The sequence below is a fragment of the Drosophila sechellia genome, chromosome X (genome assembly GCF_004382195.2).
Source record: "Drosophila sechellia strain sech25 chromosome X, ASM438219v1, whole genome shotgun sequence".
NCBI classification, from domain to species: Eukaryota; Metazoa; Arthropoda; class Insecta; order Diptera; family Drosophilidae; genus Drosophila; species Drosophila sechellia.
The window spans coordinates 14,991,858-15,017,443 of NC_045954.1; the positions used below are offsets into that span (position 1 = coordinate 14,991,858).

General features: G+C 43.1%; 2 protein-coding genes across 4 annotated transcripts; both read right to left on the bottom strand.

Moving 5' to 3' along the window:
- Nucleotides 1-962: 962 nt before the first annotated feature.
- LOC6619597 (probable 60S ribosomal protein L37-A) lies at nt 963-1,766 on the bottom strand. Its single transcript, XM_002043776.2, has 3 exons — nt 1,655-1,766; nt 1,375-1,510; nt 963-1,305 (listed from the first exon to the last, which is right to left on the bottom strand). Exons 1-3 carry the CDS (start codon nt 1,655-1,657, stop codon nt 1,160-1,162), a joined length of 285 nt encoding a protein of 94 aa, XP_002043812.1. The 5' UTR covers nt 1,658-1,766; the 3' UTR covers nt 963-1,159.
- Nucleotides 1,767-2,654: 888 nt separating this feature from the next.
- LOC6619599 lies at nt 2,655-25,290 on the bottom strand. Of its 3 annotated transcripts, XM_032725508.1 has the most exons (11): nt 24,648-25,289; nt 12,946-13,122; nt 10,374-10,586; nt 7,921-8,739; nt 7,657-7,836; nt 7,180-7,584; nt 6,560-7,040; nt 5,094-5,648; nt 4,290-4,391; nt 4,004-4,162; nt 2,655-3,914 (listed from the first exon to the last, which is right to left on the bottom strand). In XM_032725508.1, exons 1-11 carry the CDS (start codon nt 24,739-24,741, stop codon nt 3,683-3,685), a joined length of 3,417 nt encoding a protein of 1,138 aa, XP_032581399.1. In that variant the 5' UTR covers nt 24,742-25,289; the 3' UTR covers nt 2,655-3,682. The 3 variants fall into 3 exon arrangements, 2 of the variants coding, with proteins under 2 accessions (XP_032581399.1, XP_032581398.1); XM_032725507.1 differs by lacking the exon at nt 5,094-5,648 and having other exon boundaries at nt 24,648-25,284; XR_004362528.1 differs by lacking the exons at nt 2,655-3,914; nt 4,004-4,162 and having other exon boundaries at nt 4,314-4,391; nt 4,901-5,648; nt 24,648-25,290.
- Between the last annotated feature and the right edge of the window lie 296 nt (nt 25,291-25,586).

Sequence of the window (25,586 nt, forward strand, 5' to 3'; positions counted from 1 at the left end):
TAAGAAAACCTTCAAAATGCAATAAGCCCCAATTAAATAAATATTAATTTCTGCCTGCTACCCTAGCTGATTGTAACTAGAATTTGGTTAAGCCAAGTGGGAAGCAAAAGGTTTCGATGTTACATCGTTAAGAAATGTGAACGGAAATAAATATTTGGAAATATCACATTTACATTCCTAAAACATATTAGTAATTGATCTTTAATATAGGCATATATTTATATTTTCGACATTGTTTGCTGTCTTGCTTGTTGAATTTTGTGATAAATAAATGTTTTAGGAATTGGCATTGTAACAACCGGCAATAAGTGTTTTTTCTGATTATTTTTAGAACTAGTGCTCTCATGAATTAACTAACTACAACCATTTTAAATCGTTAATCGTTAACCATGTGTTTTACTATATATGGGGCTACGTCCAAAAAACAAATTATTGCACTTCAAAGTAACCAGAAACTATAATTTTATGAACAGAACACGTTTTTCGAGGCTTTAAACGATTTATGGTTTAGTTAAGTAAAACAATAATCAGAATCAATTGATTGGCTTTAGAGTATGAACTAATTATGAACTGAAGAATATCTAAATAAGTTTATGTCAAACAATGCATTCTAATTAGAATAGTTTGTATAGCACAGAAAGCGATTTTACTTTACATTTGAGTGGAATAAATTGCCATGCTTTTGGTTTAGTTACTGAAGCTCTGGGATTTTATAGCTGACTATACCGCGTTTATAAAAGCGTTCTTTTTTCGGTTTCAATAAAAACTGCTTGTATAGCCTGCCCTAGAAATGTCTTCGACTGCAAGCGGTCACTAACAATTTCTGCGAAAACCACGAGGAAATCAGCTCTACAAACGCTTGGTTATGGATCTTGGACGTTTGCACGCTATCTTTTGATCGCTTTTCGGTCACATTTCACTTTTGTTGCACAAACAATAAAAAAAATATTCACCAGTTTCACTTAATAAAAAAAAACGTTCATTTATTAGCGCTCGAGCGATTTATTAGCCATGTTGAGGGGCCATTTTCAGTGGATTTTGGATGGTGTGTACACGTTGATCAACTGGAGGCTGTCGTTATCTGCGGTTAAAGGACCAGCTGCTATCACCGTCCATATATCCCGGTGTGGGATATACATCCAGGGATACACAGAGCCCTCTACTTGCTGGACTGAGCGGCCTTCTTGGGCTTAGCCTGGGTGCCCTCGCGGAATCCGTTGCGGAAACGGCGACGCACAACCTTCAGGTGCTGCATGCGACCGGTGCCGGTGGTTTTCCTCCTCTTGGCCTTCACGGACCAGTTGTCTAGTGTGCGGGGGGGGAATGCAATTATTAACCTGGTTACTGGGCGGGGATTGGGGCATCTTGACTTACAGGAACGCAACTTGGCGGCGGGGTATCCGCACTGGGCGCAAGTGGACTTCTGGATGTGGTAGGAGGAGCGGCCACAGCGACGGCACAGAGTGTGCGTCTTATTGTGGCGCTTACCAAAGCTGGAGGTACCCTTCGTCTGTAATGGAAACACGCAGGGTATTAGTAATTCGGCTTGCAGGCACACAACACAATTAAAAAAAATATAGGGGAAAACACTCGAAATGGGCTGCCTGGCTGGCAGGGAAAGTGTATTTCGTTTTAATGAGCACATTGTACTCACCATCTCTCGTGGCGAACGGTTCAAGAATCGAACGAAACTTGCAAACTACAAATTTAGCACGTGGCTTCTAGTAATGACGACTTCTCCGGAAGCGCAGCAAAAAGAAAAGGGAAGAAGAAGAGACGCTGGTGGTGAGCAGAGATTAGTGTGGCCGTGTTGCGTGAGTATCGATAGTTGTGTTGCGCAGGGTTGCTTAAATACCGAAAGTTGGTATTTATGGTGCTGCCATTTGGTGGCTTAGCAGGCGCAAAGTTGCCAGCCCGATAGGAAATTTTATTATATACTGAACTACAAGAATACTTAATTAATGTACAGCCACTTTACGTAATTATAGAACACTTCACAATAATGTCTCCGTTTTATTTAAACTATTATTGTTTATATTCAAACCGTTATCAAAATGAACAGCCTCTTATCAAAAAATACCAATTACATAAATGTCTCATAACAGCAGACTTGCGCCTAACAGCACTACTATCGGTTGCCAATTCGATAGCACAACAGCACGTGGCATGCAGGCACTTTAACAGCGCCCCCTATGTTAAATCAGCTGCTCCTACAAAAGGCCAATAGATGGCGCTTATTGTTGCCCGCCAATTTTGTAGTACGATTTTATTATGTTTATTTACAAACTTCGTTAATTGGAAATGATAAAACCAACCAGAAAGGTAAAAACCCAAATCTTGTTTAGTAAAAATATTCATTGTTTTATTTATGAAATAAATTATTATTATTTACATTGGAAATAATGCACAAAATTCAAATAATATTGCATACTGAGCGACATTTTAGCTCGACGATACACACGCGAAAACAAAATCTACAAATTACAAGACTCTGGAAATACAAATACAGGGCGATATATAATGGATAGGTACAAAAACATAATGAAATGGTGTAGCTTGGTGAATTGGGGATAATAATAAATATACTCTTTCGATCCTGTGCAGATTTTTATAAACTGTGTGGTGTATAACGGTGTGGCACGCGTACTACGATATTATTTGCTGTTGCTGCTGCTGCCGATTGGAAATTTGTGATTTGTTTTTGAATTTTTTTTTTTTGGATTTTTCTTGAGGAATGGATGGGTAGTTCTATCTAGTGTAAGTGTTTACGTAACTAATTTGCGACTATGAGCAAGTCGATTGGGCTTGAGACCTCAAACGAAACCAAGTTGCACATAATTTGGCTGCAGCTGTGTGATCTGCTTGCTGGGTGAAGGGGAAAGGGGGTGGAGTGACCTTCGGGGGGTGTGGATGTGGGTGGACTGGTGCCTTGCAACTAATTACTACGCCTCGCCTTTTTGCCCTTTTTTCACGCCTTTACATACAACTAATTCATAGAGAAAATTTAACTAAGAACCTTACGAAAGCTTTGCGAATAAATTATACGAGTTCGGACCAAATCTTAGCACGAGTGCATATATACTTATATATGGGGTCGTCCCCGAAACTCTGGGACTTTAAAAACCATATAGTTTTGGTAAACATTTAAGCAAATTTTCAAGCGGAGATTCAGGGTTTTGAGTATAGATTTTGTAATTTTGTTTCCTAAAAGTTCTCAAATGGATATTTCATTAACCAAAGGTTTTAAAGTCTCCGGAGATTTCTGAGTTTTAACCCAAAAAATAAACATCGCATACGATTATATAGCTAAGTACTGACTTGCAAGTTAAATGATCTCTTGCGCTGATGTTTTAACATTTCTCTCTTTTTTACTATAAACAGAAAAGTTTTCTCCTTTCATTTTCCGAACCCTTGTTTTCTTCATCTGTGGCTTACATAACTAATGCGCGAAAAAAAACTGTTGCTAAAATTAAACAAAAAACGTTTCGTTGTTGCGCTCGCATTGCAGTTCTCAGATCGCGATTTTCGAATCTGAATCCAAATCCAAAACCAAGAACCCGAGTCCAAATCAAAATCCAAATCCAAGTCCGAATCCGAATCCGATTTCTACGCCGACTGCTGCTGGCCACTATCGTTCGTTTGGCTACTGCCGCTCCACGTTGATGGTGATGACCATGGTTGGTCAATAGTGGCCGCCACCACCGCCTCCGCCGCCACCGCCACCACCGCTATGTCGGTGGTGCTCGCGTCTGCCGGAGGAGTGATCCCGATCGCGGTAGTCGCCGTTGCGGGAGCTGCTCTTGTGGTGATGATGGTGATGGCGCTTCTTCTCGCCCTTCAGGCACACATCCGACACCACCGAGGACACCACCATCTCGGAGTCATCCCGCATGCCGTAGTTGTCCCTGCCGCATCTGTTTCGGGGAATGCAACTGATTAGAATTGAACTCCATTTGGGTATCTAATAGTTCCTCCACTCAATGACCAAAGGTGAATGACTAACCTGTCGAGATTTTCGCGGGATCGCTGCATATTGTCGCGCAAATTGTCGCGGGAACGGGTCATGCTCGGTGGATCGAGGGTCTCCTTGCGGCGCAGGGCGTTGTGCGAGCTGTTCTTCGAGGCGGACTCGTGCAGGTTCTCCCAAGCTTGGCGGTAGTACCTACGAATGAGAATTTTTAATATTATTAAACTATATATTGATTCAACGGCACATCAACTATAAACGCTGATCTTAAGATCATATATTAATATTTGTTTTTAGAGTTATGAAGCTGTTTTGGACCCACCTGTTGAGTCCATTGCGGGATCCGGAGGTGGAGCTATCGAAGCTGGCCACAGTGTTGCAGTCGGGCGAGGCGCGATGGCGATAGTGTTGCGTGGTTCGGTTTCTGGGGATTATACGAGAAATTACATTCATCAGTTGATATTTCTAAATAAATAGTAATAATACTGAATGCCAGGACGAAACAGTGTTGGGTTAGTCACAAAATCAGGCCAAAAAGAGGGTTAGACACGGAGAAATACGCACACAGAGACAGAGACGGATAGATATGATTGGAGAGAGACAGATGGAGGGCTAGAGAAAGAGACAGGCAGGCAGGCAAAAAAAGACAGAGACAGCGAACCAGGCGTGCAGTGTTTCTGTGTGTGTGTGTGTGGAAGAGAGTCTTGTTGGTGGGTGATAGATGCATTGATTGATTGACTGATTGATTGATGGAGGTGCAACAGCAAGGAGTAGGATTATCGCTTCACAGCCCACAGCATTCGCAGCTTTCAGTATTTTGTTTGTTGGTGTTTGTTTCAGTGTTGCTTGTTTGATTGACTGACTGATTGATTGTTGTTGTTTCGTGTGGTGTTGTTGTTGACTGATTGATTGATTGATTTTTGGGCTGCTTACATTTGTGCATATGGCCGCTTTGTTTGTTCTTGCTCTTAATTATTTTTAATTCGTTTTTTTGTCTTGCATCTTTGGCACGTTTTTTTTAGCTTTAAGTGGTTTTTCCAGGTAGTAGCAGGTCTCTTTGGCTTGGTTTTCCATCGGTTTTCCATTGGTATTTCCTGTCGCTTTGCTTTTCATTCGGCTGCTCTACATATGGGAGTTGCTGAAGAGTCCAGCCCGGGCACGATATCCGCGTCCATAGCTGCTGAACTCCCGGCGACCCAGCTTTTGATCATCGAAGGGCAGTGCCAGTACGCTGTACCACATGGATGGCGCATGGACCAGACCACCAGCACTGCTCGATCCCACGCTCCCATAGCCACCGCCGTCGGGAAAGAGGTGACTCTGGGTTAATTGGGCGGTGGATGCGTAGCTGGTGGCACTGGTGGCCGTCGCCGTGGCATAGCTGGGCAATCGACTCGGTCGCGGTATCCCGATCCCGATCCCAATTCCGATTCCCCCCTGGCTTTTCTTCGATTGCGATGGCTGCTTCTTTTGACGGTGGCTCTGATGCAGTTGCTCCTGTTGTTGGTGGTACTTCTGTTGCTGCTGGCGTGTGTGGTTCTGGTGGTGCTGCTCCTGCTGCTGCTGGTGGTTGCGGTGGTGGAATTCCTGCTGGATCTGCTGGTGGTGGTGATGATGAGCATGATGATGTTGGTAAGCGGTTAAGTGTTTGGCTAGGTGCCGCCGTTGGCTGTTCGGGGTGCTGACGAATGGTTTTGCCAAAAGACAGAGAGTGGGAGAAGCAAAAACGAAAAAAGAGAGTTGTACAACGAGAAAGAGAAAGCGTTCGATGTTCAGGTGTGTGCGTGTGCGTGAGAGACTCTCTTTTTTCTGTACAGGTGTGTGTGTGAGTGTTGAGGTTTTCACAGAGAGATAGATTCAAAACTCCGGGGATTACTGAAATCAAAATAAAACCATCCAAAATTTGGGGGGCGCTCAGCGACGAAAGAGAGAGGTTGTGACATGAAGAGCGAGACGGAGACATCGTTTGTGAACTAGAGGGAGCGAGGCAGACAGATCGAGAGAGAGAGAAAGAGACATACAGAGGACGTGAAAGGGACAGGGGGTGGCTGGGCAGGTGGTGACCCCGACAACGACATCGACTTTCCTCCACACACAACATAATTATTGATATGAAATCACGGTCAATCTGATCTTATTACAAATTCCGTTACTGTGACAATTTAAGCATACTTAACAAAGATTAAAATCGAATTAGATTTACTGGTATAGTTTGGCCACAGTATTGCATTTGGAAGATATTACAAGATATTTGAAAAAATTACATTTAAATGTTTTCATTGATTTAGAAAATATGTTTTGCTATTAAAAATTATATGAGTGAAAATCATAAGTGTTTATATAAACTTAAATCGAAAATTCTTTAAGTTTATCCAATTAGTTGCATTACCATTATAATTTGAATTAAATGTATCCCTATTAAAGCCTATTAAAGTTGTAATATATTAAAACGACTAAATGTTGGATAGCAAATCATCGCCTTGATTATCTGTGGAAAACCTAACCAAATTGACCCCGAACATATCGGACTGATCACTGATCCCATATCTGCTCCCATTTTTCTGTGCCCGTTTACCCGGCTGGTGGACTCACCTTCGCACAAGGATCACGATCGTGGTGATGACGGCGGCCAGGAAGACGAAGCCACCAAAAGCGCCCAGAGCAACGATGGCGCCCAGATTGAGTTTGACCTCCTTGGTCTCCTTGCGGTCGGGATTATCGACGGCGAAGGGCACGTTGACATTGGGCGACTGGTTCTGTTGGATGTTGACGCTGTCGGGGATCTCGTTGTCTTGTGGATGCGAGTTGGCGATGATCTGCTGTGTGTTCCGCGTGGTGGTCTCCACTCCGCCGGCGCTATTCGGAGCACCACTTGGTCGCGAGCTGCGCGGTGGTGTGGGTGCGTAGGTGGACGGTGGTTGCGGTGGCACCTGGTGGGTGGTGGGCGGCATGGCAGCCGGTGTGCTGTTCGGTTTCTTCGGAATGAGCACTGGACGAACAGTGCGTCGTGGTGGGAACTCCTCGCGAACGGTGCCAGGCACTGGAGGCACATTGATTTCCTCCTCGGATTCAGCTGAGGATTAAAGGTTAAAGGTGATGAAATTAGGAATAAGTTGCATACAAATTAGAAGTAAAAAGGCTCTACGAATCTCTCCAAGAGATAACTAACATAAGACCCTGGAACATGAGATTTAATTCGTTGCTCTACTCACATTCGCCGTTGATCTCCACCTGCGTGGGACTGAGACTGGGATACGTGCCCACAGTGCTGGTGGAGCTGCCGCCGATGCCACTGCTCGCTGTGGAAACTGCTGGGCGGTAAGGGGTGCGGCTGGTGGTCGAGCTGACCACCTTGGGGCGGAACGGTGGTGGCGTGGCCACGGACGAGGGCACCGGAATGGTGGACGCGGCAGTGGGCTGAGTGGATGGCTCCAGTTTGATGCAACGCGGCAGGGCACTGCTCCATTGACCACTGGCCAGGCAGGTAAGCACTCGGGGTCCTTCCATGCGGTATCCGGGTGGACAACTGATCTCCGCCTTGGAGCCGTAGTAAGTGCCATTGGGAGCGTTGATAATGGTGCTGTAGTAGTTGCCAGGCAGAGTGTCGCACTCCACAACTAGAAAATGGTAAGAGAATCATTGGGATTAGGGATCTCTATCGATTGAGTTATATATTTATGTCTACTCACTCTCACAACGTGGTGGAGGTCCATTCCAGCGCTCATCAAAGTCGCAGGTGAGCAGAGCTCGTCCTATCATCTCGTAACCCTCCTCGCACGAATACTTCACCAGGCTCAAGTAGCCAACCGTGTTGTTCAGCAGGGCGTAGGAACCATGGGCAATGCTGGCCGGCAGACCACATTCGATGTCTAGAGTAGGATTAGATATTAATTACCATACCATCAGAGAGATTCCTATGTGAAGTTGTTTCTCAACGGAGTATTAATACATACACTTGCACACTGGCGGGAACTCATTGTAGAATCCAGTCTCCAGGCAGGTCCTCGTGGCGGGACCCACCAGCAGGTGATTAGCATCGCAGCTGTACTTGATCTGGGCGCCCACCTCGAATCCGTTCAGGGCCACCATCGTGGAATTGGGCGGTTGCTCCGGTCGTCCACAGGTCTTCGGTTGGTGCTGACAGATGAAGTTCAGCAGCGTGTTGCAGTTGGTATCGCTCCAGAGCCAGCCCTTGGAGCCATCAAATCGGGCACAATCCTCATCGCCGCCGGGATGACTCCAGAAGGAGACGGTCAGCTCGTCGCCATTCACCCATTTCCAGCTGCTGCGATCGCTGCCATCGCGTACCGCTCCCATCCAGTACTGCGAACTGACGTCACTGCGATGACGTCGCCACAGCTCCCAACTGATGAATCCCTGCAGCGCCGGATTGCTCTCACTGATCAGTGTACCGCCACGGGATCGGCAGAAGGACAGTGCGTCCAGGAAGTTCAGCGGCTGGCGGTTGTAGAAGATGTAGCACTTGCCATTGTACGAGGCCAGGGCTCCAGGCGGCTGATCGCGGAAGGTGGGACACCGCTCGATGGGCAGCGCCTGGTCCGTGTAGACGAACGCCTCGCAAATGGACAGCGGATTGGGTGTGCTATTCTCCAGGTGGACACTAACGAAGGCTCCCGGCATCGGGGGATTGCAGGGCAGGAAGAGCGGCTGTCCGGCCTCCAGGAGGCCCGTGAATCGGTTGCAGATCGGATTTGTGCCCAAGTCCGGTCGGTTGTTGCCCACTCGCACCACAATTGTGGCGGGTTTATTGCCTGCAATGGGAGCATGTGGCAATAAATGTTATTAAGGTTGCTGGTCAAAAATGTTTTAACTTTAAACATACATTTTTAAATTAGAATTCACATTCTGATTCTCCTTAAAAAATAATCTGCCTTTTGGCCAAAAATAAGAAAATATTGGTCCAAATGTGGAATGTTTCACCTTGTTGAACTCGTAAGAGAATTTGCAATCGAGTGGCATTTACAGATAAAATTATTAAATTTTGGCCGTTTTTCGCAAAAAATTATAAAAAATGCAAAATTTTGTTAAATTTTTAATTCTGGAAAAACATCAGGAATGCAAAAGGAAATGTTAGAAGGAAGTAATTACTTTAGATGTGCGAGCATTTCATGTTTTTATTTTCCGCAAAAAATATGAATTTAGCCAAAACCAAGAAAATAATGGACCAAACTACTGTCTCACATTCATTTTCAACAAAATGTTTATTTTCATTTGATTCTATAAGCAATAGACCTTTGATTAGGTAATCACTTGTGATATACAAGTTTATATACCATTAATTAGGCGCTGCCTAGTTTCTCAGCTATTTCTATTGGTATTCCTGTTGTCACCATTTGGGCTTTGGCTTTGTCTGTCAGCGGGTCAGGCGGGTTCAGTTCAGTTCAGTTGAGCTCGGTTCGGTTTGGTTTTGCTGAAAGCTGCAGACGACTCTGCCTCATAGTCAGCCAAGTGAAAGTAATCATAAATTTCGGGCCGCACTGACTCACTGGGTCTGGGTTTCTTGGGTTTTTTTCAGCTAGTAAACCGAGTCCGAGTCAAAGTCGCAGTCGAAGTCTTCGCTGTCGTCGCCAGAGCCGCACGAAAATCACATAACCAGCCAAAGATTCGAGGAGATGGAGATGGAGGCGAGGATGAAGATGAAGTTGGAGATGGGGATGGAGATGGGGGACTTCAGGTTGCTGGCAAGTGAAAGCATTAGGGAAAACTGGCTGGCAGTTGTTTGCTTTTGCCGCCGTTGCTGTTTCGGCAACCCTTTTTTTCACTTAAAACAAAGACGCTGTTTGGGGAAGAAGATCGTGCAGCATTTGCCATTTCAGCCAGTGAAGCTGGAGAGGTGCTCGAAAACCTGGTGGTAGCCTGGGCAGACTTATAGACTGGCTGACTGGCAGCCTGGGAAAAGCGGGGCATTGAACTGTCCGTCGGGCAAGAGAGTTTCGTCCACAGAATGTGGTCCAAGCAGGTCTATTATTCGACTGTATCGCCATGTATATATATTTACTATATGCTTGCGACAGGTTTAGGGTTGGGCCGTCGCGATAATGGTCGACTGCGGTTTGAATAAAAGCGAAAAACTTGCCCAATTTAATCAATTTGCTGGAGGATTACCACGGGCTAAGCGCCATTTACTCGTTAATTTTCTGTCTACCAAAGTTGCCATATATTGTGGCAACCGAAAAAGGGAACAAAGTGTGCAGCATTCATTCACTTTCCATTTTTATTTGGATTTTTTTTTGGCCAAGATAGTGAGGGGAGTAAGATAAAGCTACATTAAGTTTCCTACAAATATGCAGTCAGCAGATTTTTACTATTTTTTTCGATTTTTAGTTATTCAATTTCCTGATTATACACACATGCTTATTTATAGGATACTTGGATCTAAACTTACCGCAACAGGATTTTCCAAAGTCCAGGCGCACCAGTTGCACCATGTAGGGTTCCAGGAGGTTCACATACCACCAGGGCGATCGCTCCGCCTTGGTCAGCGAGCAGGTCTCCGGCGTGAAGAAGGCGGATGTGGAGCCATCGATGGCCTTTTGTGGAGCACCGGCGCCATCAGTGGAGATCTGCATGGGCGCCTTGCCAGCGGCAACGTTCAAAACTGTAAGTAGAATGTCAAATTAATTGATAAGTCATAAAGTCATAATGTTAGGATGTAGATATGATGTTCTGTGTCACTTTTTTGTAGGAATAAGTTCTTAGGTGCTTTCTCAAAATATAGTATTAAAACTAAACCTTAATAACTAATTGAAGTTCTTTCTCTCAAATGCTTGTGATTTCAAAATGTAATATAATTAGCCATGATCCTATGTAGAACCAATGATAATTTATGCTAACTGCGTTGTTGATGAGCAAATATTAAGATAGGGGTCATTGGTAATTATTTGGGAATTCAAGGCGCATTGCGGCGATGAAGATATCAGTCTTGGTCCGCTTTTCAAGCGATTTGCTAGCCAGTTGGAGTGGGTCTTGGATTCAGTTGGTCCGAGGGCCAGAGTTCCCAGAGTGGGCCCAAGGCCCGGCTAATTGGCCGCGGGCCCTGACACGGTTTGTGGCCAAAACGAGTGAAGACAAAACAATAACAACTCGAAAAGTCCAAAAAAAAAAAAATCTAACAATGTTCTGCCTGACGAATTTGTCAAGAGACCTTCGTTCTTCTGGCCCGGGCCCATTGTCTTTTTTTTTTTTTAGTTATCTTGACTTTGTTTTACGGACCTGGAGATTTTTATGCGCTGGCCAAAAAGCAAAAGTGAAATTTAATGTCGGCTCAACTTTTACTTGCTCACCTGGCCGGGCTTAATTACATCGCTCGCCACGCACTTCTGCGGCATTGGGATTCATTAATCAGATGCATCTGTCGGATAAGACGGGTTTGGTTTTGGATCCAACGGCTTGGAAACTGTTTTTTGCGACGACTGCTTTCTAACTTGGACCAAGCCACCGCCCAATTTCGCTCTGTGTAGCCAGCCAGCAGGTGTTTGCCGGTGTGACAAATGCCTTTTAATTTCATTTAATTAATTTCCTATCGCCTGTCTAGCTGCCTGCCTGCTGAGTCACATCGGATCAAAATTCGAATTACAAAACCAGGCCCACAGATCCACAGATGATCAGGGAAAAGCCGATTTTAAGTTCGGGCGATCGCGGCTTTGTTTTCCTTTTTCTGTAACAGCGTCATAAACTTGCAATCAGCCAACGCAGCGGGGGATTTGGGGGTCAGATACAGCAGCTATGGGTCTATAGATCTCACGATTTACTCGACCTCGTGTCAAAGAATTTTAAGGGAATATTAATCGACTCACACAAAGTGGCGGAATTAAAATCAAATTGGGTCAATCAAAGTGAAATCACAAATTTTAGCGTGAAATATCGTTCATTTGATTTTACTTTCGATGTATGAATTCTATGGATCGCTTTCTAATGAAAATATGTATTTTAATTACGCTTTAATTTACTTTGAAATTGTGTGATTATACAAACCAATAAAATCCCCTGATTTTCCCAGGCATTATCAACGCGTATCAACACCTACTACTGCCTCAGATTGATCGACTTATCGTTGAGATCTCTAGCAACAAAGAGCCCGTTGAAATTTTGATGGATCGTTAAAGGCCCGCCTTTTTACCAAGAATTATTTCACGCCCCCCAAATCGATCGATTCATTCAACAAATGCCTTCATTCATTGACTAGCAATCCATTTGCCGCCGCTCTCGTTGTGTCAATCAATTCGGGTTCCGTTTTTTTATTCGGCCCACGGAAGTGCATGTCTGGTGGTGAATTCACTTAGAACATTTATTTATTTTCGTGCCCGACACGTTTTACCCTTTTATTTGTTCGTGTCCGTTGGCTTTTCTACGTTCAAAGTCACAAAAGTGGGTCAATCTGATCGAGCGAGGCAATTGTTGAATTCTTCCCCCACCTCGCGGCTTCTCTCTTCGCTGGCCAGTCTTTCTTCACACACACAATCACACGCATTGGATTTTAGCCCAATTTTGCGCGTTTTGTTAATCATGTTTCGCTTTCGGTTAACAACTTTGCATTCAATTGGAATGCCATGTGCTCTCTTTCACAGCGGCCAGCATATGTACATATGTACATACAAAGAAAATCGAGTTTGAATTAAATTGTTTTAACTTTAATTAAGGAAATTTAATCTGGAAAAAGTTTTTAATTTTGCTCAAAAAATTTTGGTTAAAATAGTGCCTGTTGAAATGCCTATTTATATTTAACTAGCCTCTTTATCTACAAATAATATCATTTCTTTCTGTGTTACGATATTTTGAGAACGCTTCCAACTTTGTGGCGGTGAAAGTAGTTCCCAGTTTGCGGCCACGTCCGATTTGGAATCGAAGTCGCCTCCGAGGCGCTAATTGAGTTGACGAACGGCAACGGCAAGTTCGTGTCCGCAGTCTTTTGTTTGGCTGTTTGGATTTGTGAGTGCTTGTTTGTATTTCTTGCTTACCGCAGAACGGAATGCCCTCGGGCACCCACTGCCCCTTGTCGCAGACACGACGCGCCGGTCCCAGAAGCTCGAATCCGCGCTCGCAGCTGTAGGAGGCCACCGTGCCCTGGGTGAGATTCGCATTCGAGAAGACGACGCTGCTGTGCGCCGGCGATCCCGGGAAACTGCAACCGGCATCTGCAAGGTAGAAGAAATTATTATTAGATTATATGGCCATCAATTACACGTATTCCTCAGCTTCTTCGATTGCCGCAACAGTTCTCATCACCGAGTCTCCACTGCACTGCACTGCCCCTAAGCGAGCAAATCATTTTTGATTGATTTCCCAATAAGGTTTCGATGCGGTTCTCAGCGAATAGATTTGCTAAGGTATGGATATTCCCCGCATCATTTATCAAATTAATGCCCCACTAAGGTTCTCGATTAAATGTTGATTAAGTCGAACGGCTGGCATGAGATAATATTGATTCTAAGATTCTAGAGTGGCGGGAATGATTGAATATTATTTAATTGAATTTAGACAAAAGGAGAAAGCCAAGAATTGGTTGAATGGGTTTATGGGTTTAATTGAATTAACAGATTAAATATTGCTTGTATAATCGTTAAGTATAAGCGATTCACTGTTGTGATTTTGTTTTATTTCAGTTAAATTTTGCAAATCGAAATACAGATTTTTGGAGTGTAGGAAAATATATATCATTTGATATTATAGCCTTATTATTATTAGTAAGCATTATTATTTGGTTAAACATTAATAAGAAACTGATCCCGTAAAGCATTATCTTGCAAAGATTTGCCTTCTATGTTTCATTATAATGACTCGTTATGATTCGATTTAATTTCCAATCAATGAATCTAAAACATTTCCAATTATTACGTGTTATATCTTTTGCCGCTTTGTCGGAGGAATTTTCCATTTTCCCCACCACTTGATTGACAATTAAGCAAGTTCCGTTCCACTTTGGTCACTCGAATCGACGCCAAGCGAAAAATCTCTGGCATTCGCAGATTGCAAAATGTTCTCGACTGCAGTTGCTGTTGCCTCTGTAGTTGTTGTCAATGCAAAGCGTGAGAAAATGGCCACAACAACATAAAAAAAAAATAAAACATCAGGAAAAACAGACATCAATTTAGTTGTAGCTGCCGCTTTTGTACGAGTATCTGAGTATCTATGCAAAAATGCGAGCCAGCCGTGTGCAATAATCAAATGTGTTGCTGGCTGCTGCAGCATGATTAGTTATTCAATTGAGCAGTTCCCAGGCTATCCAGCTATCTGACTATCCAATCCAATGTCATGAGTTTGATTCATCCCCACCGAATGCTAGCTGCTAAAATTGTTCTTCTTACCAAGTGCGACTTTGCATAATCGGCGAAGTGGGAACACTGTGGCCAGTCAAAAAGGCAGTCAGTCAGGCGGCGATTCATGCCATAAATGGTCGAATAACTGCAACATCATTTGACCAACAGCCAACAAGCAGCAGTGCAACTTTCCAAGCAGCTGCAGCAGCATAAAAAACCATAGAGAGCGCTATAGTTTGGTGTCTCGACTATTTGATACCACCTGCTCCGCAAGTAGCAAAGTAACCATAAATCAAACCAAACCCATTGACTATACTAACTTACACCTCATTCTATTCGTTATATACTTTTCCACGGACGTAGGATACCCTTCACTCTGCGAGTAATGGGTATAAAAAAGGGGATGAATGATAAAAAAAACACGTCTTGCCCAGTTGTTGCTACACATTGCAGCCAATTGCTGCAGCAACAGCAGCTTCTTATACAATCTCGATGCACCGATGCCAATGCCAGTGCAATTTCATCATAACGGTTTCTTCTTAGCCAACAACTCATCCAAACGCTTAGTTTTTAGCCACTCCAACTCAGCCATAAAGTGTGTATTAAATGTAATACCCCCCACTGAAGAGAGCAACACAAATCAAATTAGTTCGGGCAAATTGAAATTAACAAAAGGCAACTTTTAGGCGAGTCATTTGTCATGCAGGGCAAACGCAAATTAAGAAATCAAGTTCATGAGGCATTTTCAATTTCGGCTCAGATTCGGTTTCAGTTTCAGTTAAAGCCAGTCCAAGCAACAGTTCCCCCAACTTCAAACTTAATGACGACTCCCACGCTGTGCGTCGAAAACCGAGAAAGAAACCAAACCAAACCAAAGGTTGCCCAGTCGACCATGCATGACAATGCGGCTCCAAGTCTTCGGCACTATACAATTTTTTTTGTTTTTTTTGGCATCTGTACTTTGGTTTTTCTGGGCCCGTTTTTCCCGCTCTGTGTTTTTTTTTTATAGAGCTAGCTGCTAGTGGGAGCCAATACCTTAAAGTGCAAAGGCAGACAGACAGCAACTTGTTGCCATTGCCGTTTGCGTTGCTTTCATTTGCTTTCTATGTGCGCGAACTTAGTGAAAGTGATACCCATACTCCATACATATACATAAGCTCCACACAGCAACAACAAAAAAAAGCACGCTACCATTGACAAAACAACAGCAGCAATTTGTTAAACAAGCAACTACAGCAGCAGCAGCCGCAGCAGCAGCAACTCCACCAACCAGCAACATCCAACATTATGGAAGTTGGAATATTCATTGTGCGCGGATCTAAATCATCTAATAATCATTATAATCATAATAACCGTTATAATTTCCAACTAGTTTCGGACATGGTCCGTTGTTGCTCTTGTAACAAATTACCCATCAACGCCTTTTCTTTGATTGCCATTGCCTTTGCTTTTCTCGTTTTATTTTTTTTGCTAGTAAAATGTGGTGCGGTGTAGCACCAAAATCGAAATTGTTATTTGCACAGTTCACCAAAAAAAAAAAAAAATCATACAAAAAATTAAAGAGAATTGAATGAAAAGAAATATGATTGAATAGCAGCGGAGGTAAGAAAAGCATGGGTAAAAAAAAAAACGAAAGCGGGAATTAATTTTTGGTTGCTGCGGTCTCGGGAAAGGAAACATTTTTTCACATTTAAGGTGGCAGTTAAAAAATTATAATCATAAGAAAACTAATAATTCTCAAATAGAAAAATCAATTGTATAAGTCTAAAATGCTTGAAGATTAAAAAGAACCATGCTTATAAGAAATTATGTGTTTATCTGGACCAAACCTTAATTCTAGAGTTCATTATCGTTTTTATCGAATATTATTTTAATAAAATACTTCGTTCATTAAGAAATATGATACGCTGCTTAGAAATTTTCTTTGATAAAATATCAATTTAGATCTCAATTGAAAAGAGCTAAATGCAAATGAATTAGTTTTGGTTTGGGAAAAGATTATAACTTTTATGTCATACCATTGAATCAGTCATCGCCTATTTCGACTTATTTACAAGCAAGAGACGAGTTTTAAATCGGAGTGGCAAGTGTGAATGGTCCACGATTTCCGCTTGAGTGGAGCCCTCAATTAATGCGATTCAGTGGATTAAAGTGCAGCTTATAGTGCAGCTGAACCTGCAATCGCTGCGTAGAAAGTTGCACTCCAATGGCTAATGGTGACCCCCACTTAGGCCTCATGGTCTTATGGTTCGCTCCCAGGCCCAACCTGCATTCCCCATTATCCATTCTTCATTTTCCAGTCTTCAGTTTCCATCTTCCATCATATTCAGTCTGCAGTCTGTAATTTGCGTATGTCGGCTAATTTCATTTTAAATGCAAGTCCGCACCTGAAGGAATTCGTAACTGGGGAGTGGGCACTACCTATTGTTTCTGCCCGTCTTATTTGGCCAGCTCATTTGGGGACGGCTCTTGACCCAAGCGCTAATTAGTCTCGGCTCTCTGTAAGTGAGAAACTGACGAGAAAAACGAGAAAATGTCTAAATGAAAAACTAAAGATTCCAGATCTTAGTTCCCCGAAAAAGGTTTTCTGCAGTGAGTGCAGTTCTGGGACGTCATGCGCTGATTGCCAAGCGCCTACGCTTCGTCGATTACTCTATATCTGCTGATCTCGATGTTAAGATCTTGCCGTGTTTTTTTGGGCGGAAAGTGCAAGTGCTAGTACCCGATGGCCCAATTGCGATAGCCGAGGTTTTCCCTACACTCTGCCTACGGATGGAAAATAAACCATGAGGAGAAAAGAAATTTTCATTCCATTCACACAAACGGCGGGAGTCGGGTCGAAAAAAGCCGCTCTAACCGTTAACTCCTCGTCATAATGGCCATAATATAATGATGATGATGATCGAGGGGGAAGAGCGTTTTGGTCGCTGATTGGTTTTGGATTTACATAAATTGGCGCTGGAATGGACCGGGCTCTCACGCAGCTTCTTCTCCTTTGCGGCGCGCTTCTCTTGACCCAGTTTGCTAAGCTTTTTGGTGTTGCTGTTTGCTGTTCTTGTTTTTGCTTTATTTTTTGGTAATCCAAATTAGTAGAACCTCGTTAAAATCGCACACAAACAAATCGACACACACTCGGAGAGTCGGAGAACATCGAAAAAAGATTTCGCAAGTTAGTCGGTTTGCGCAATGTGGCCATTGTTGCTTTTGTTGTCGGATGCGCCTGGCCAGACGAGACTTGTGCAAGCTGCAAGTTCGTTGCCTAAGTCTTTTGATTTGAACTTCCGCCAGAGGATCTCACTTGGGCGACTTTTGGGCACTTATTGCTTGATGAGCACTAAGCGAAAATTGTGTGCTATATATCATCAATAAAGTAAATTATAAAGTCACCTTGCTTGACACTTACAGCAGAAAAATAATTATAGAAGTATTTATGAAGTATAGCACAATTCTAAGACCAAATTTGTCATTTCAGTAAATGTGCAAATGACAAAACGTATAATTAGGTTTGTATAAAATCATAGTTCCTAAACTATTATTAAACCCAAGAATATTTAATTAAGCAGGCCATGGTTTTTTTTTCGGTGTCTCTGTCCGGGGGACTGCCCTTGGCTTTTGGTATTCCTCGCCAGCCGTTCGTTCTTGCCTTTTGGAATTAATTGCGCATAAAAATTGCCCATCATGCGCAGTAAATGAGACATCAAAGAACGTCTGCGAGCTAGTTGGCTGGCTAAGAGCTGCTAAGCGTATTAAATAAACATGCCAGCGATGGTTTCCCTCCTCCTCCGCCACTCTTTTATGTAACGGTACGCACAGCAACAATAAATTTCAAGCGTAAACAGTTACGTAAAACAACAAGAAGAACAACAGCGGCGGCAGTGGTTGAAGAACCAGAAGAATTGCTGCTGGCTGTCTTCTGCTCACCACAATGACAGCATCCATTCCATACCATTCCGTTGGCACAATGACAGCATCCATTCCATACCATTCCGTTGGCAAGGCAGCATCTTTCACCCGAAGACACCCCCTCTGAAGATCGCTAGATCGGTGGGTCTAACTCGAAGCTTTATAACAGGTTCGATATGATTTTGCGGCACTTTTGCCGCAAAGGAAACGCTTGATTGCCGCTTCTAAAGCAAGGCCAAGCAACGGCAATCGTCAGCGGACCATCGGCGCAAGCCAAAAAGACGATCGACGACATTGACCGACGATGCTGAATGCTGAACACTGGACTCTAGACTCTAGACTCTAGACCATAGTTACTGGATACTGGATGCTAGGTGGTGGAAGCTGGAAGTTGGAAGCTGTAAGCCGTCTTTGCCGTTTGCCAGTTGACCGCATTCCAAGCACCGGCAAGCAAATCAATGTGCAAACGTAGAAGCAACATCATCAGCCCAGTTGCGGTTGTCCTTCTCCTCGCAGCACAAAACAAAATTATTGTATTGTACTTTACATTATATGTGTATATTATTTTAAAAAGTTCTACAAATTTACCAAAAAAAAAAAAAATAATAATGTCTAATATGAAGTGTTAGTTACAGCCAGTGCAACCGATTATCAAAATATTCTACACTTTTTTCCATAAAAAAGCGAGCAAAAATCATGCCCAATTTGTTTCACTGTGCTGGGTTGCAAACTGGGTCACTTCGGCCCAAATGCAGTTTAAGATAGAATGCCAGCTGGGTGTGTGTGTGTGTGTGTTTGCCAGCTGCGAAACACCTGCAGCAGCAACAGCCACAGCAGCAGAAAAAGCAACTGCAGCAGCAGCAGCAGCAACATCGCCGCTTTTCAGCTCGTGCCACAGTCAAGACTTCACAGTGAGTGATTGCCAGTGGGGAAATGTGGCGAGCGGTGGCACTTAGCCGGCGCCCACTGTGCACTTTAGATGCGTTCTCATTGCAGTTGCTAATTTCTGTGGCTTTTGCATCGGCTTTTGGTTTTGTGCCTAATTTGCTTTGGCTGTGAACGTTCTCAATGCTATGCGAAGATTGCCCCCACTATGCTTTTATGGACCTTTTATTTCTTTTTTTTTGGTGTTTTGTTTTGGGCTTGTGGCCTGTGTCTGCCACCAAAAGTGGACAAGCGCTGGGGTTAATCTTTTGGTCAGACCGCTTCCAAAAACACGCACACACACCAGTGCAGGCAAGTAGTTAAAAAGAAATGGAAATGGTAATAGAAATAGAAATAGAATAAAAAACAACAGTTTACAGTGCAATTTGCATAAGAAAGGAGAACACAAAGCCGAGAATTTGTTGGCTGTTCTTCTTCAATTTCAGCTGTGCTTTTTTTTTCTGGGCCTTTCTCTGGTACTTCTTGGACTTTTGTCAACTCTTCTATGCAAATGGGCAGCCACAAATCAAAGCTTGGCCCCATTACGAAAAGGAAATTAAAGCCGGTTCAGAGGGAATAGAAATCCCAAAAATGTTAGAGGAGGGAGACCGAAGTTTTGTCATAAATATTTTCACTTCGCACATTTTTGTGGCCGCCTCTGCGGCGTGGTTAATAAAATCGATATTTGTTGGAATTCGATTTGAATATTTTTACCGCTAGTCGCGGGGCTGGTTACGACATCAAAAGATCGGGATCGAGATGGGGAATTGGGGTTCGGAATCAGGTGTAGCAACTTGCCACAAGACATAACTGTATCTGCTGCAACTGCTGTTGCTGCTGGTGCTGCAACTGCTGCTCTCTTATTGATTGGCCACAGCTGCAAAAGTGCCAAGTCATCCTGAGCCTGTGCCGATGCTGCACTTCCGATTGCCCAGAGAAGCGGAGAAGCAGTCAATGAACTTGCCCCCCATCATCGGCACCATCATCATCTTCATCATGATGAAGATGGCGCCATCGCCTCTCCATTCAGCGTGCAAGCGGAACAAAAGCAACTGCAACACCAATGCAACTAGCAACATGAGCAACATGAGCAACACTCGCAACATCATCAGCAACCATAAAGTACAATTGAACTAAGCAAATTGCAATTTCCACGCGTTGCCTGCCGCATCCACATCCACATCCACATCCACATCCACATCCACATCCACATCCATGTCCATGTCCGATGTCCGCAATTAGGTAGCCAGCCCCATCATAATCTATGGTTATTGTTATGGCCATTGTTATTATAAGTGTTATCGTTATGGCTAAAATATTAAAAAGGCTTAGGGGAAATGCACAAATAAATTCAGTGCCTGCCGGTTGGCGATAAAGGTAGCTATTATGGATAATTTATATATTTAAAAATATGTACAATACATGTACTGGCTAATTCTCTATTGATTTCTTTACATATCAAACTTTAAACTTTCGTTTAACCCATTTCCAAATGATCTGTAAAGTAGACCAAAATCATTTAGCTACACCTTGGTTAACTTTTCACACTTGAGACCTCGATCAATGCAATCGATCAGTAATTAACGACAGCTGTGTCAAATTATCAATCACTATTCACGATCGTTTTCATATATTTTGCGTTCGATGGCAACCGTCTGTTTTTTGGGCCAGTGACGAAACGCACCAGAGCAACAGAAATGCCGCTCCAACAGCGTTTAAAGTTATTAACAAAGCAATTATTAATAACAATTTCAATTGTTTGCCTTTGCACTGGCGGTGTGGCATTGGTGGTTGCCAAGTGAGTCGTGAATCACGTTGCTGGCCAATTTGCAGTGGCCACAACGGCACAATTGCACTTGTACTTACTCGCACATATATTACAATTAATTAAATTGAAGAAAAAAAGACATATTAAAGAAAACGCGCATAAATTCTGTCCAACATTTTTATCCAGCTCTTTTTCCATTTTTTGTTTGTGCAACGCGTGTTTCTCTTTCGCCGGCGACTTTCTTGGTGGCATTTAAATGCGCTGCTAATAGCAAACAATTTCATTTATTTATTAGACGTTAGTTTCACTTTTCGAGCATTTCACTGCGACATTAAAATTTCACACACGACCATCTCAGCCAGCAAACAAAACGCGAAAGTTGCCCACAGACCACGGGTGCTGTTTATTTTTTTTGTTTCTTTTTCTGTATTTCGCGGCGAGATCAAGATACTATATATGAAAAATATTTAACTGCAGTATGCCATTTATGTTTATGGCAATTAAAATGATACTGTGACACCGCTCACGCCTGAGAATCGTCGGTAGTAGTGGGGCGTTTAGCCCAGCCCACAAAAAATCAGCTAAATGGCATCTCGCAACTGATTGAAATTTATGCCACAATCCAGACAAACGACTGAGATCTATGGTCTGTCTGGGGATGAGATGCGATGAGATCAGATCAGCTCGCATAATGACAAAGGCACTCCCTCGCCATGGCAATTCTTCGCCAGTTTTTGGTATGAAATCATTTGGCCAGAGAGACATCTTATTAGCCAAGATTAGGTGTAACATTTCGCATGTCTACCACACAAACATAGGGTTAAGCTAATATGAACTCTGACTAATTCTAAATTGTTTTTACCAGAAATTCGTAAGTTTAATTCCTTTTACGCTGAAACAAGAATTACTTGCGATATGAAATAAGTGGCAATAATATTTGAGAATACCCATTTTCCTGTGGAACCAGGCATTTTGTTCAACAAAAATGTTAACTGAATTTATTCAGTTTCTTTTTCAATTGTTTGGCATTGCTTGGCGACTGGCTTTGAATGCTCGTCACTCTTGGTGATGATTTACATATCGAGTGCATGGGTACCTGGCAAGGCCATTGACAGCTTTTGCGCAATACTCAGCCCACCTACGTGCCAGGAAAAAAAGTCCCAGAAAAAAATAAAAAAATAAAAAACGAAGTCGAAAAAGTTGCGTAATTAGTTCAAGTCGAACATGCTCAAGTTGGACTCTCGAAACCATTTGGCAGGCAGTGTCACCCGCATAAACAACATTATCATCATCATTATAATAACTATTTCAGTTGAAAGTGAAAACTGCGGACTCCGAAGGTCTGGCTGTCCCACGCACAGTGGTAGGTTTTCCAGAAAAGCTTCCTACTTCCTTGTGGTTTGAAAAGAGCCCCAGGTCTTACATAAAAACGACGACCACAAGCCACAAACAAAAAATATATATAAAAGGAGGCAGGCATGCGTGCACCACCCTTTCAAACAAACAAATTGCTGCGGTTCATTGTGCAGCAATCGGCAGATGGCAAAAGGTATCGTTTCAGGTATCTTCATGCCAGTTACAAAAGGTACGAGTACATGGACGTACTCATGAGTACGAGTGTCTTTTCTTTCGGAGTTTCGCATGGCAATTAAGAGGCGCCGAGCTTCCGCATCTGCCGCTGATGATGATTATGATGAGTTGGTGGTCATGCATGCCCATGCCCATCCCGATGTAACCATCTAATCATCTAACCATCTCCATCCATCCAAACCCATACCCATTGCTCATCATATTACATTTTGGCCATTAGATGTTGGGCACATGCTCGATCAGCCCAGCAGCTAGCGATTCGCCATCGCTGGCTGGCACTTTTACTTTTCTTATTGTCAACAATACGAAGGAAAGCAGTAGATGTGTATGTATAAAACTTTCCCAGCATTACAGATTTTTACTGAACTCAGCTTGTATTTTTTTCCTTTTCTCTCTCTCTGTTGTCGGCCAACTGCAATTGTTGTCGCTTTTCTTGTGGAATGACTGCCGCAGATCATAAATTTTCTTTTAATTTCAGTTTCTGTATGTTCTGCCTCTGTCTGTGATTAAGTGGTAAAAGTGTTGAGTAAAAGTTAATGCCTTCAAGTCTCCTCATTTCCTCATTTCAATTTAGGTTCTTTGTTGCAATTCGATATGTTACAGGTAATTGAATATGGGAAACAGTGACAGGTGTTTTTCTCTTCCTTGACCCAGAAAAACTATTGATACTTTGGTATTTGGGTAATGAGAAAGGTGGAGATAAAAGTTGTTGGAATTTAACATTACACCTGTTTATACCACTATACTGAACAATTTATGAATTTTGTTTTAATATTGTTATGTTATCATTTAAATATTGATTTATATACTTGAATTTTATTTAGTTCTCCAGTGTAGTTAAGCCGAGTGCACTTGCCACGTGCATGCGGCAAGTTTGGTGCCTAAGTCTTTCGTGTGCCACATTTTGGATTGCCTGACCACGATCGTCGCCGATTGTTTGCTGACCCAAACAAACATCCGTTTCCTGGCAAATGCACGAGTGGCACGCCCCCCAACGCTCCCCTTTTTGTGTCGCATATCCCACGAACCAATTAACCGGCGGCAGAGAGCACTTGACTCGATGGTGCTAAAGGCAGAAAAAAAAAACAAGACGGGAACCCAGAAGTGGGCTGGGTGTGGAACTGGAACTGGAATATGGCTAACAGTCCAGTTGGCTGACAGCCTGGACGCCCGTTTATTAACGTGGGAAAAAAACGCGAAGGCAGCCGAATTAAAAATAATACAAATTATAAAGCGTTGCCTTTGTTTCGAACCAGAACCGGAAATCAAAAAAAGCAACAATCAGCCGAAAAAAATGTGCGCAAAAACAAACCAAAAAAAAAAATTAAATGTGAAAAAAATAACAGAAAAGCATTGGCTTTTTAAAGGTGCGCCGCTCACACACGAAAGTGCAACAAAAAATGGGTGATGAAAATGGGCAAAAACAACAACAGAAACAGGCGGCGGAGAAAGATGGGAAGAAGAAGAAGAAGCAGAGCGACAGCAACAAGTGGGATCCACAACAAACGAGAACGAGAGAAAATTTGTTTGCTTTGGCTCCGTGTGCCGTTGCTGGTGCGGTTTTGAAAAAATACTCTACAATATACAATAGGGCATGCGCAACTAGTCGATAGAAGCCTTTGTGATTTGGAAAGCAAAATAAATGTGATAATCATGATGTGTAAAGATCTTCTCATAAATAATATCCATTTAGTGGCAGTACAAATAAATTAAATGCTTTTCAGTTGAAAGGCATTGTCTACGTGTCAAAAGATTTTTGAGAATGATTTAAGCGTTAAGACCAAGCTTATTAAGATTTCATAATTTATGCAAATGAGCCTGTATAAGAACTAAACTTCACAAATGTTCCCACATGTCAAGGTGAATGCTGAAGGTGTTTCCCAGAGCTCTCTAAATGTGAATAATATAATTTTAGCTTTAAACGTTCTAATGGAGAACAAAAACAAACTAAAATTCAATAATAAATCTCCGATAGCTTTTTAAAAAGAAGTTCTGTAAGAGCGAAATGAATTCTTTTTCAAAAATATTGAACTCAGGCAATTCTGTGTAGAAATGTACCTCCATAACCCTGATACTTTTGAGGTGAAAAACTTTTGAATATTCCCAAGACGTATTCCTAAAGAACCCATATCCCCACTTGTGCAGGGTATCCGCTGGTCGTTCTGGCACCTTTCGCAGCACTTCTTTCTTGTTTTCGTCTTTCGCTTGACACACTCACCTATATTCTGCGCCTGCGCAAAAGCCAGCGCCGAAGCCAGCGCCAACGCCAGCAGCGGCAGAGGCAGCGGCAGCGACGGCTGCGTGCGGTGCATTGTTGCTGTCTCGCTCACGCCTCCTGTCCGTCCGTTATTAATTTTTTTTTAAATTTATTGAATTAAATATTAGTTTTGGGTTTTTGATACTTTTTCGCTGGATTTAGCAATTCCCTTGGCGACACTTGTCAACTTCCTTGGAATTTTAGCACTTGGCACGAGTTTCGGATTGTTTCAATTGCTGCCTCGACATGCCAGGAAGTGTGGGTTCGATACTCGGTAAACAAAAAAAAAATTGTTGATCACACTGCACGAGAGCACCGAACTTAAAAAAAATATATGTAAATATTGATTGCAAGTCGCGACGCGATAATCCGCTGCATGAACCGATCGCTTGGAATTCTGCAGGGTAACTGAAGCTATTTGAAGTCGGCGATCGCGCTCGAAGAATTCTTCGCTGGTTTCTCGGTCTTTCACTTTTCGCTCGCTGGCTCTCTCTCTCTCTCTCTAGAGATAGTCTCTCTGGCCCGCTGTTCGCGTTTCGTTCTCTCTTTTTTCACCCGGTAAGCGGCGAAATGTTAAACCGTCGCCTTGTGCAGCTCGAAAGCAACTGAAAGTTGGAGACGTCGCGCCGTGCGTCTTGTAAGCTTGTAAGCTACCTGGTTTACCTGTCGCTGTCTCCGTCGGCGTCGCTGCCGCGGCCACAGCAGTTGCATGCGTGAGCACTTGCTGCGCTTTTGGCAAGTGCCAACTGCCAACTGTCGGAGCCCCCCTCGCCGCCGCCATTCCGCAGCAGAATTCAGGGCCCGCTGATCAATGGACAAGCCAATCGGTTCTTCGGGCCATCATCTCCAAAACGGTAATAACAACTAATACAGGTTATGCAACTGTAACGGAGCACTAAG